Source organism: Hippocampus comes, unplaced genomic scaffold, assembly GCF_001891065.2.
Source record: "Hippocampus comes isolate QL1 unplaced genomic scaffold, H_comes_QL1_v1.1 scaffold367, whole genome shotgun sequence".
Taxonomy (NCBI): domain Eukaryota; kingdom Metazoa; phylum Chordata; class Actinopteri; order Syngnathiformes; family Syngnathidae; genus Hippocampus; species Hippocampus comes.
Window position 1 is genome coordinate 1,196,522 of NW_017805741.1, and position 11,895 is coordinate 1,208,416.

The 11,895-nt window shown below is 47.6% G+C and overlaps 2 protein-coding genes across 2 annotated transcripts in view; both read right to left on the bottom strand.

The window, feature by feature from the left end:
* LOC109523882 (uncharacterized) overlaps positions 1-8,154 on the bottom strand; it is an 11,117-nt gene extending 2,963 nt beyond the window's left edge. Inside the window, exons 1-23 of the mRNA XM_019883322.1 lie at positions 7,701-8,154; positions 7,172-7,192; positions 6,925-7,087; positions 6,585-6,853; positions 6,371-6,516; positions 6,003-6,297; positions 5,480-5,642; positions 5,137-5,405; positions 4,902-5,047; positions 4,564-4,819; positions 4,069-4,231; positions 3,726-3,994; positions 3,484-3,629; positions 2,953-3,407; positions 2,606-2,874; positions 2,356-2,501; positions 1,949-2,267; positions 1,678-1,840; positions 1,334-1,602; positions 1,122-1,267; positions 801-1,056; positions 267-432; positions 6-192 (exon numbers count right to left, since the gene is read on the bottom strand). Of these exons, the coding sequence (XP_019738881.1) occupies positions 6-192; positions 267-432; positions 801-1,056; positions 1,122-1,267; positions 1,334-1,602; positions 1,678-1,840; positions 1,949-2,267; positions 2,356-2,501; positions 2,606-2,874; positions 2,953-3,407; positions 3,484-3,629; positions 3,726-3,994; positions 4,069-4,231; positions 4,564-4,819; positions 4,902-5,047; positions 5,137-5,405; positions 5,480-5,642; positions 6,003-6,297; positions 6,371-6,516; positions 6,585-6,853; positions 6,925-7,087; positions 7,172-7,192; positions 7,701-7,755 (4,737 nt within the window). The 5' untranslated portion in view covers positions 7,756-8,154. The remainder of the gene's footprint in view (positions 1-5; positions 193-266; positions 433-800; positions 1,057-1,121; positions 1,268-1,333; positions 1,603-1,677; positions 1,841-1,948; positions 2,268-2,355; positions 2,502-2,605; positions 2,875-2,952; positions 3,408-3,483; positions 3,630-3,725; positions 3,995-4,068; positions 4,232-4,563; positions 4,820-4,901; positions 5,048-5,136; positions 5,406-5,479; positions 5,643-6,002; positions 6,298-6,370; positions 6,517-6,584; positions 6,854-6,924; positions 7,088-7,171; positions 7,193-7,700) is intronic.
* Positions 8,155-9,608: 1,454 nt separating this feature from the next.
* On the bottom strand, positions 9,609-11,519 carry vkorc1 (vitamin K epoxide reductase complex, subunit 1). Its single transcript, XM_019883573.1, has 3 exons — positions 11,241-11,519; positions 10,653-10,762; positions 9,609-10,075 (listed from the first exon to the last, which is right to left on the bottom strand). Exons 1-3 carry the CDS (start codon positions 11,420-11,422, stop codon positions 9,864-9,866), a joined length of 504 nt encoding a protein of 167 aa, XP_019739132.1. The 5' UTR covers positions 11,423-11,519; the 3' UTR covers positions 9,609-9,863.
* Between the last annotated feature and the right edge of the window lie 376 nt (positions 11,520-11,895).

The window sequence follows — 11,895 nt, forward strand, 5'->3', positions numbered from 1 at the left end:
CACACGGGTCTGATGTAGTCTGAGAACGTGACTGGCGAGGAGAGTCTGAGCAGAGCGATGTCATTGTCCAAGGTGAAAATGTTGAAGCCTGGATGCAAAACGATGGTGGCGACAGTCTTGGTCACTTCGTTTGGGTTGCTTGCTAGCAGGTTCTGACGACCAAGGGAAACTTCCCATCCAAAGGTACTTGTGCTACAGCCAGAATGCCAAAGGTTAGCTGGCCAAAGCAGAAGAAATGCGTATGCATTCACATTAGGATGACCCACCTGGAGAAGCAGTGGGCGGCAGACATCACCCACTCTCTGTTAATGAGTGAACCGCCACAAACATGGTGACCAAAAGCCTGCAGGCTAGCCTGCCAGGGCCAACTTCCCTCTTGGGCATCTTCGCCACCGACAATCTTCTTTGTGCTGAGCGCTGGGCTGCCACACACTGCCAAACGATAACTCATGAGAATCAGACACAGAAAATTTTCAACCGGACACAAGTCATGTCACACCGACGACAAACTCAAATATCTTTTTAACAACAGAACAACATTGGCCATCTTTCGGAAACGGGCCATTGGCGGAGGAAGCACAGTGGGTCCATCCCTAACGGGTCTTGCTCCGTCAGACTGAAACGCTGTGTGTCCTACAGTGGGAATGAGACCAGGATTGATTTACCATTCCCAGTTGTACCACGGGGCAGGGTTCAATTCTTACTCTTGGCACTTTGGGTGCCATATCAAGAAAATAAAACTTATGTGTTCTTGTCATGTTAACCTAGATTGCAATGTATGCTGTTGCTACGGAACGCACATTCAGCACTGGGCACGACAACAGGAGGTGGTCGAGGACAAGAGTAGTTGCTGTCAGCGTCCGGCCCACTGGAGTCGAAGTGCACAAAGCCCGGCTTATCGGAGCCCACGTGAGAGCCGATCCACGACTGGTAGCGGGACACTCTCGCAAAAACCCCTGGGTCATTTGGCCCAGCGCAGCCAGATCCAACTCTGATGATTCCAGACTGGATCCAGATGCCATCCTGCTTGCTCACCATCGGGCCTCCCGAGTCTCCCTGAGAGAAATGTCTGTCAAAAAAAATATTTTGAACAAACAAATAGGAAAGGATAAGCAGTCTACCAGACACGTGTCTTTCTTTCCATCTGGAAAACCAGCGCAGATGATATTGTCGGTGACCAAATCCACTCCGATTAGGCAGCTACACTGTCTGTTTCCCAGAACCGGGACTTCCACTTCTCGTAACGCTCCAGGGAAAGGAATAGGCACTAAACAAGACAATGGCAGTGCATCAGGGATACACTTGATTCCAAATTTGATCTCAGGTGCCTCACCTCCGCCCTGGACTGTGCCCCAACCAGTGACCCAGCTGCGAGTACCATTGTTGAACACGCTGCTGGTGGCAGCCAGGCACACGGGTCTGATGTAGTCTGAGAACGTGACTGGCGAGGAGAGTCTGAGCAGAGCGATGTCATTGTCCAGGGTGAAAATGTTGAAGCCTGGATGCAAAACGATGGTGGCGACAGTCTTGGTCACTTCGTTTGAGTCGTTTCCTTGCAGGTTCTGACGACCGAGAGAAACCGACCATCCGAATGTACTTGCGCTGCAGAGAGAGTGTCAAAAGGTTAGCTGGCCAAAGCAGAAGAAATGCGTCTGCATTCACATTTGGATGACCCACCTGGAGAAGCAGTGGGCGGCAGACATCACCCACTCTCTGTTAATGAGTGAACCGCCACAAACATGAGCAGCAAAAATTTGCACGCTGGCCTGCCAGGGCCAAATCCCTTCAGAAGCATTTAGACCTCCGACTATCTTTGAGTTCACCGTTTGGTTGCCGCACACTGCAAAACACACGACCGCATGAGAACCCAAGTCCATTTCTATGTGAAATGTTCCGAAAATGTCACATTCCTGTCTACATGCGTGATGCAGTGGGGATTGAGACGCACATTCAGCACTTGACATGACGGACACCGTATCTTCGGTGACGGCTGCAGCTGTTGTGAAAGTGCTATACGGTTCTTCAGTAACAGGACGAGTCAGACCGGGACAAGTGTAGTTGCTGTCAGCGTCCATCCCACTGAAGTTGAACTGCACAAAGCCCGGCTTATCGGAGCCCAAGTGAGAGTTGATCCACGACTGATAGCGCGACACTCTGGTATGAACCCCTGGGTTGTTGGGCCGAGCACAGCCAAATCCAAAACTGATGATTCCAGACTGGATCCAGATGCCATCCTGCTGGCTCACCATCGGACCCCCTGAGTCGCCCTGGGAACAGGAAGAAGAAATGGCTGTCAAAACTGATCTCAACACTTGATCACCAAGCGGGGGGAAAAAAAATGAAAAAGTACTCTACCAGACAGGTGTCTTTCCCTCCTTCTAGAAAACCGGCACAGATCATATTGTCCGTGACTAAACCAACTCCGTTCAGGCAGTTACATTGCCTATTTCCCAGAACTGGGACTTGCACTTCTTGCAGTGTTCCACGGAAGGAGGGGGACACTAAATAATACAATGTCAGTGTATCAGGTACGTTTCAGAAATGAGTGCGCTATATTACAATAAGAGTTGAGAAAGTCTGTTGTCTTACTAGGATAGTGCCTCACCTCTGCGCTGAACGGTTCCCCAACCAGTGACCCAGCTGCGAGTACCATTGTTGAACACGCTGCTGTTGGCAGCCAGGCACACGGGTCTGATGTAGTCTGAGAAGGTGACTGGCGAGGAGAGTCTGAGCAGAGCGATGTCATTGTCCAAGCTGAAGATGTCGAAGCCAGGATGTAAAATGATGGTGTGCACATTTCTGGACACTTTGTTTGAATTGTTTCCCTTCAGGTTCTGCAGACCAAGAGAAGCCGACCATCCGAGGACACTTGTGCTACGGAGAGAATTCCAATGGGTGTTAAATGGTGAAAGTAGAAGACATGGAGATGTTTTCAATGTTCTGGTGATGCACCTGGAGAAGCACTGGGCAGCAGACAGTACCCACTCTCTGTTTATGAGGGAACCACCGCAAACATGGGTACCAAAATTCTGCAGACTCGCCTGCCAGGGCCAACTTCCTTCTTGAGCAGCTCCACCCCTGACAATCTTTGTCTTCGGGAGCGGGATGCCACACCCAACAATTGATATGCTGGGCACGGCATCTGTGATTGTAGCGGGACCTTCAGTAACAGGAGGCGGTAGACCAGGACAAGTGTAGTCGCTATCAGCGTCCATTCCGCTGGAGTCGATGTGCATAAAGCCCGGCTTATCTGGGCCGATGTGGGCGTTGATCCACGACTGGTAGCGCGACACTCGCACATAAACGCCTGGATTGTTTGGCCGCGCACAGCCAAAGCCAAAACTCACGATTCCAGACTGGATCCAGACGTCATCATGCTGACTCACCATGGGACCTCCCGAGTCCCCCTGAGGATATCGAGAGGAATCGTCTGTCATCGCGTCATTGCCGTCTTTCGGCAGGAAAGCGGCAGCAGCGGCCTACCTGACAAGCGTCTTTCCCTCCTTCTGGAAAACCAGCGCAGATCATATTGTCTGTGATCAAACCCACTCCATTTAAGCAGTTACACTGTCTGTTTCCTACGACTGGGACGTTGACTTCTTGTAGCGTTGCAGGGAAGGGAAGAAGCACTGAACAAGACATTGGCAGCGTATCAGTTCTACCCTCATTTTGCTCCAATCTTTTATGAAAGAAAATGGAATTTCACCGCAGGTTCAGAGACTCACCTCCGCTCTGGATGGTTCCCCAACCAGTGACCCAGCTGTGAGTGCCATTGTTGATTACACTGCCGTTGGCAGCCAGACACACGGGTCTGATGTAGTCTGAGAACGTGACTGGCGAGGAGAGTCTGAGCAGAGCGATGTCATTGTCCAAGGTGAAAATGTTGAAGCCTGGATGCAAAACGATGGTGGCGACAGTCTTGGTCACTTCGTTTGGGTTGCTTGCTAGCAGGTTCTGACGACCGAGAGAAACCGACCAGCCGAAGGTACTTGTGCTACAGAGAGAGTGTCAAAGGTTAGCTGGCCTAAGCAGAAGAAATGCGTATGCATTCACATTAGGATGACCCACCTGGAGAAGCAGTGGGCGGCAGACATCACCCACTCTCTGTTAATGAGTGAACCGCCACAAACATGAGTCGCAAAAATCTGCACACTGGCCTGCCAGGGCCAACTTCCCTCTTGAGCATCTTCGCCACCGACAATCTTTGTGCTGAGCGGTGGGCTGCCGCACACTGCCAAACGATAACTCATGAGAATACAAGAATGCAGTTCCACATTGTTGAGAAACAGTACACAGGTAATGCCACACTTTGGACAAACACAAACGTCTTTTTGACGACAGAATAGCTGCTTCCAACTAGAAGAGTAGTTGAGCTCTGTACATTACATTTGAGAAATCGTCATAACAACATTGGCCATCTTTCGGAAATGGGCCATTGGTGGAGGAAGCACAGTGGCACCGTGCCGAAAGGGTCTTGCTCCGTAAATACTGAAATGCTGCATGCTTCATAAACATAAAATTCATGTGTGCTTGTCACGTTGTTGTGGTTACAGTGGAACGCACATTCAGCACTGGACAGATCCTCAGGAGGTGGTAGAGGACAAGAGTAGTTGCTGTCAGCGTCCGGCCCTCTGGAGTCAAAGTGCACAAAGCCGGGCTTATCGGAGCCGATGTGAGAGGCGATCCACGGCTGGTAGCGGGACACTCTGGTGTAAATCCCTGGGTTGTTCTGCCGAGCACAGCCAAATCCAAAACTCACGATTCCGGACTGGATCCAGATGCCGTCCTGCTCACTCATCATTGGACCTCCTGAGTCTCCCTGAGGGCGTGGTGGTGAGGACTCATCTGTCACAACGTCGTTTCACATTGAAAAACTAAAGAGAAAATGAGAAGTGGTCTACCTGACAAGTATCTTTTCCTCCTTCTAGAAAACCAGCACAGAGCATATTGTCCGTGACTACACCTTCTCCGTTTAGGCAGTTACACTGTCTGTTTCCCAGAACTGGGACTTGCACTTCTCGTAGCGTTTTAGGGGAGGGGAGAGGCACTAAAACAGACAGCAAAAGTAGAAAAGGTATATTCAACAAACATCATTGCGAGTTTTTGCTTTCCGCTACGACCTAAGAAATACCTCACCTCCCTGCTGGACTGATCCCCAACCGGTGACCCAGCTCTCAGTACCGTTGTTAAACACGCTGGTGTTGGCCGCCAGACACACAGGTCTGACGTAGGCGTTGAACTCGACTGCAGACGAGAGTCTGAGCAGAGCAATGTCATTGTCGAAAATTTGATTGTCAAATAAAGGATGCGGAATGATTTCAGCAACAGGCAGGGCCACTTCGTTTGGTTCAATGCCCTCCAGGTTCCTACGGCCGAGAGAAACGGACCACCCAGTGGTACTTATGCTGTAGAGAGAATGCCAGAGGTTATATGGGCAAATTCGAGGCAATTGGTATGTTTTGATGTTGGGGTGACCCACCCGGTGAAGCAATGGGCAGCGGACAGCACCCACTCACTGTTGATGAGAGTACCACCACAAACATGGCTACCAAACGTCTGCAGACTAGCTTGCCAAGGCCAACTTCCGGCTGCAACAACATCGCCCCCAACTATCTTGTTCCTCTGTGACGGTATTCCACACACTGTAAACACGGCACTTCATTATAATCCGGGAGGACTGGTCCATCACCAAGAAAATGTCTGACTTTTCTCATTGCTTTACAACGCCAGCCGCATCAAAAGTGTGTCTGAAAACACGCAATTTTTTTTTTATTTTTTGTTATTTTCCTGCACCACTTGTTGCTAGCCTAACCTTGAGATTGGAACGACAGTGGTACCATATTTCAAGAAGCTGAGAATAGATGTATTCTGGATGTGACAATGTGTTGGCGCGGGCAGAGCTGCGTGCGGTGCAAGACTAGTCGGAAACACGTTTTAAGTGTTGTAAGGTTTGCTTGAAGCTCCTACTCTAGTTTGCCAGTGGGATGGTGATCGTGACGCACATTCGGCACTTGTCAGGGTGGGCACGAGATCTTCGGCTGCATCCGGTCCTTCAGGAGTGGCAGGAGGCGCACCAGGGCAAGTGTAGTTACTGTCCGCATCCAGCCCGCTGGAGTTGAACTGCACAAAGCCCGGCTTATCGGAGCCCATGTGAGAGTAGATCCACGACTGGTAGCGGGACACTCTGGTATAAACCCCTGGGTTGTTGGGCCGAGCACAGCCAAATCCAAATCTGACGATTCCAGACTGGATCCAGATGGAATCCTGCTCGCTCACCATCGGACCTCCCGCGTCGCCCTGAGGATGCCGCGAGAAATTGTCTGTCATCGAGTCATTGCCATCTTTAAGCGGGAAAGCAGCAGCAGCCGACCTGACAAGCGTCTTTGCCTCCCTCTGGAAAACCAGCGCAGATGATATTGTCTGTGACCAGATCCACTCCGATTAGGCAGCTACATTGTCTGTTTCCCAGAACTGGGACTTCCACTTCTCGTAATGTTCCAGGGAACGGGACAGGCACTAAACAAGACAATGGCAGTGCAGGAATACATTTGATTCCAAATTTGATCGAAGGTTCAGCGCCTCACCTCCGTCCTGGACTGTGCCCCAACCAGTGACCCAGCTGCGAGTAGCGTTGTTGAACACGCTGCTGTTGGCAGCCAGGCACACAGGTCTGACGTAGTCCGAGAAGGTGACTGGCGAGGAGAATCTGAGCAGAGCGATGTCATTGTCCAGGGTGAAAATGTTGAAGCCTGGATGCAAAATGATGGTGGCGACAGTCTTGGTCACTTCGTTTGAGTTGTTTCCTTGCAGGTTCTGACGACCGAGAGAAACCGACCATCCGTAGGCACTTGTGCTGCAGAGTAAAATTGCCCAAGGTTAGACGGTGGAAACAGAAGAAACGTCTCGGATGTTCGTGCGAGCTACCCGTAGAAACAGTGGGCAGCAGACAAAACCCATTCCTTGTTGATGAGGGAACCACCACAAACATGGCTGCCAAAATTCTGCAGACTAGCCTGCCAGGGCCAACTTCCTTCCTGGGCATCTCCGCCACCGACAAGCTTGGTGTTCAGTGGTGGGCTGCCACACACTGGGAAAAACAGGTTACAATGAATCCATGAAGAGAATGTTGAACGGGCTCAGACAAATCTTTGTATTTACACTGAGAGCTTACCATCCGGCTGAGCATGAGACGCTGGGAAAACACAAACACAAAATTCATTCCTTGTCCCAAACAGGTCGGTTGACATGAAATAGCTCAACACGCACTCCTATGAGTGACTTCCTTTTCTGAAAATTTTATCGGCAGATCACCCCTACCAAAAAAATCTAGACTTTGACGATGGAAAAAACGTCATCTTTGCCAATATTAAACTAATGGCCTCTATAAATTGGTGTGCGGTCTCTCATACAGAAATGAAACTAGAGTGAAAATAACGTATACTTATTTTCACCAAAAATGAATTAATAAAATTCATCATACAGTACTAGAAAAAAAATCTATCGCAAAATGTTGGATTAAATTATAGTGTATGAGTAGAATCAGCACTCGCGCATAAATTACACGACACGCAACCTCGGCTTGCTTCGTCTACTTCAAAGTACTCCGTCACCCGATCATCAAATCGACCATATTTTGGGTGACTTTTGAATATTTCGAAGCAGAACAGTACACACAAGTTCAGAATTTCAGGGCGACTTACTTGCCGTGAAAAAGCCGAGCAGAGCCAATATGTTGAGCTGTTGCTTCCAACCCATTGTGAAAAATGCACAAATCTTGCATGGTTCGCTGTAATTAAGCTCGAGTGGGCCCCGTCACCTATTAGGAGGCGAGCTCCTCCCACATGCACAACCACCCCCCACAATTATCATCACTTGCCTTACAATCACCGCTTCCTATGAAGTGAATACTGCAAATACTTGACATCTCAGACAGTTGACAAACAACATTTTTCAAAAGTGACTTTTCTGCCCAGAACGAGGCAATCCTACAGGCCCTTTGAAAAGTGCAGTGATTGACTGACTACCTGCTACTGACATGCCACATCAGACTTCTTCTTGCTTCCCCTCGCTATTCCGCCTTCTCTCCATGATGGGCGTACATTCAGGGGCGACCCACGAGGCACTCTAAAGTTGGCCCCTCCAGCATGAAGCCCTGCTGCTCACACACTGGCCGTCAAGTTAAATGGTCTCCCGTCTGCACACTCTTCCAACTTTCTCTGCGGGGCCTTTCCATGCCACGACGAGGCACTCTAAAGACAAGTCAAAATGTTTTGCATATCCATTTGTCACAAAAGAGTCTCAAATACATTTTGCTACATCTTGAATGAGTTTTACAAGCACGCAGTAATCACATTTTCACTTTACATTTGACCTTTTCTTTTTCAGCCGCCTTCTCCTCGGTTAGGCACTGTGAAAACAACTATGTTGATGTGCAAATAGGGTGTGAGGAAGCAACCGGTTTGGTGTAAACACTATTAAAGCTGGGAGGAAAATGCAGACAGACCTCTCCAAGTTCCTTTTCAGCCAAGTCAAGGTGTGCTTAAAAGAATGCATTCTTTTTCACTCAGTGGCGGGGAAGCTTTGGAGCCAGGAGAGCATCGGATACATTGTACACACAAAAGCTCATCACCTACAACATATTCATTTTGTATTTATTGGATCGCATCGTTTTTTTTTTTCCCTCATACATTCAGGATGGCCCTTTGAGGAATAACTGAAATGGTCTCCATGTAAGAAAAGGTTTCCCCACTTGCATTTTGAGGATCAGAATGGGAGGTCATTTAAGGCACCATTTTTTGGGGGGGATGACCATTAACTTCATATTTGGTCATGCGTTGAATATAAACAGAACGATGAAAGGCATGAAGGCTTCAAGGATTTGTACAACACGGTCAGTGGGTGCAGCAGAAACTCACACACAAAGTTGTCTGGGTGCATTCAGTTGAAAAATCTTTGCAAAGTCCCCCCATTATTGCAAGTGCTTTCATTTCAGCGTGCGTGGCACATCTTGTACTTGACTTGGCTTTAGAGTCGACACAACGTACAGTGCATGTATAGTGTTGCCCTTAAAGAGGGTTTCTCGAACAATCGGATCACACATTCGATACATTGTGTGAAATCAGTCTGGGCGTAAACACTGCTCAAATAATAACTAAATAAATCATGATTCGTCATCTTATTTTTTGCTTTCAGGGCCATGGGTTGGATCAATTCCCGCTATGTTTTGAAGATGGAAATGTTTTTCATTCTCAATTTTAAAAAATCAAATCACCCAAATTTTATATAACGCTCTCATAAATAACCCTGATCTCCCCGACAGACGTAAAAGTTTGTTGCTAAAGTCTACTTGCATACAAATAACCGTACAAGACAGCCTTCATCCCAAAACAACCTTTAGGGATTTGTCGCCATCTTGTGGGGCCTTTACGAAAGTGGCACAAAATATAGAGAGGGGGGAAAAAAGTGTGTGCGTGCGTGTGTTTGCATCAGCTTCCTCGTTAGACTCCACAAGACAAAAAACAGGTTTTAGCTAAAGTTTCATTACCTTTCATCTGCTGTGACTTATAAAATTAGTTTTGTTTAAGATTAGTTTTGAGTCTTCTCACAAATCACAGTAACATCTGTCAACTTTATTATTCACCACTATATTATCAATTGTACGAGGACAGGCAACAATTAAGTTAAAAACAGCTGACTGAATACCAAAAAAAGTGAGATGAATCCTGTTTTTTGTTTAAAAAAAAAAAAAAAGTCTCAACGGGGGTAAACAAAGCAGTCACACCAATGTTGCTGCTTCTGGCCAGGAGGGAGGGAGAGAAGGGGAGGGGGTGTAGAATGAAACACTTGTTTTTTTGGAATGATTATTATCCTGCCTTCTCCTTCTTCCCTTCGATGGCGCTCCTTCGCTTGAGGTTGGTGTAGAGCAAGGCAAAGTTGACGATGTATGTTGACACGCAGACCATGCAAAAATCTCCCAGGACAAAAGCCAGAATGGAGGCGAGGTAGAGCGAGCCGGCCACCGACACCCAGGAGGACAACACCAAGAACAGAGCGGCCTTTTTGGACAGGGTTAGACCTGCGAGAAAAACAGACACACAACTAAGTGAGAGCAATTTTTTGTGTGTTTGTGTCTCACATAAATGTTGTCATATATTTCAAAATTAAGTCCATTCCAGCACTGCAATAAAACAAAAAGAAAGCAAAGACTCCTCCCTACCTTAGATTTGAGCCAATTAAAAGCTCGGATATGATTGTGATGCATCATCACCAAAATCTGACATCACTAGATGAATAAAGTTGGACCTTTTTTAAGACAAAAAGTTGTATTATAACAGAAGTAGAGTCCTATTCCCCCCAGCCCCCCTAGAACAAAATTTGTATTTTAGGGAGAAAGCTTCTACCGTGGTGATACATTTGTTTGTCCCTTTCACAGCTGCAGCACAAAGCCAATGACAAAAAAAAAAATAAAATACCCACACCCCCCAAAAAAATTGTTGGGTATCAGATTCTCTTGCATCCAAACTATTGTGCAGTGAATTCGGGTGGAATGCAGACCAACATTCCGACTTTCGCTTTTTGTTGTTGCTGCTGCTGCTGCTGCTTACAACCGCACACGGTATTTGCAAACTGTCATTAGGAGAAGGCAAACTAACCCAGGCCTAGCTGCAGCGTGTAAAATAGAATTCCAAGAACACTGTTGGGCTGGTTCAGAGGGCTATCTTGGGCAACAAAGAACTGGACCAAGCCAAAACCACGTCCCCATCTGCAAAAAGATAAAAGGAAAACTGTACATATAAATACTGGATGCAAAATACCGTCTACTGAAAAAATGTTTGACATCGGTCAAACATTCTCAGGAAGCGAAGTGGCATTTCACAATTTGGGGTCAACGACTCCAACGCTCTGTCACCAAATGCAAAAATGACACACACACACACACACACACACACACACACACACACACACACACACACACACACACACACACGACATGATTGCCTCCTCAAAATCTTGCAGACGCTAATGATGGAATTTCAGTGGGGGTGATCCGAGATAAGCACGCATGATTTGAATTTTGGCGAGAAGTCGTCCACGAGCTGTAAAACGTGGCAGAAAAAGATGGGTGGGCGGATTCCGGCCACGAGGACCAACCGAGTTAAACCTCCAACACGACATCACCGTGGCCCGTGGGCTTCGTCTTTTAATGTGTGGGAAAGTACAATAAAAACAACGAACAACACCTGGATGTGAAAACTTTGGAGCAGCTGACAGACTCTCCCAAGTCGCACATCGCTCTGTAGTCTGGGTCGTGCTCGCGGGACAATTCCACGTGAAGCGCGTAAACTGACAAAATCAAACCGAAGACGCACAAAAACACGCGCACTGTCCTCTCCCACTTGGGCATGCCTTCTGCCGCTGCCATGTCTGTATCCACGCAAATAAACCACGTCCAAACTTTCACCCAGAGAGGAACAAAACGACGATGAGCGGCTGTCTCGGGCCGGGACGAAAGCGTCAACGCATTTCGCTTGTTAATTGGCTCGTGGGGTTGTAGCCCCGCCTTTTCGCTTGTTGATTGGCTCGGGGTTTCTCAGCCCCTCCTTCGCCAGCTTGTGGACCAGACCAGGGGACAACAGTGGCGTCATTATATTGATTTAGCGAGTTCGAATTAGAAAATATGTCCAAGCAAAAGTCATGAATTTTCAGAATTTCTAATGATCACTCCAATAAGCAGTGTTGTGTGCAGCGTTCACTACTTGGTGTCAAAATAGCTATCCAAATGAATGCATTAAGTGTCAGTGTGTTCCAACTCAACTGTGAAATAAATACATCATAAAGTTATAGTCTCATGGTTGATCATTAAATTGTAAATTAAAAATAGAGCAAAAGACAACC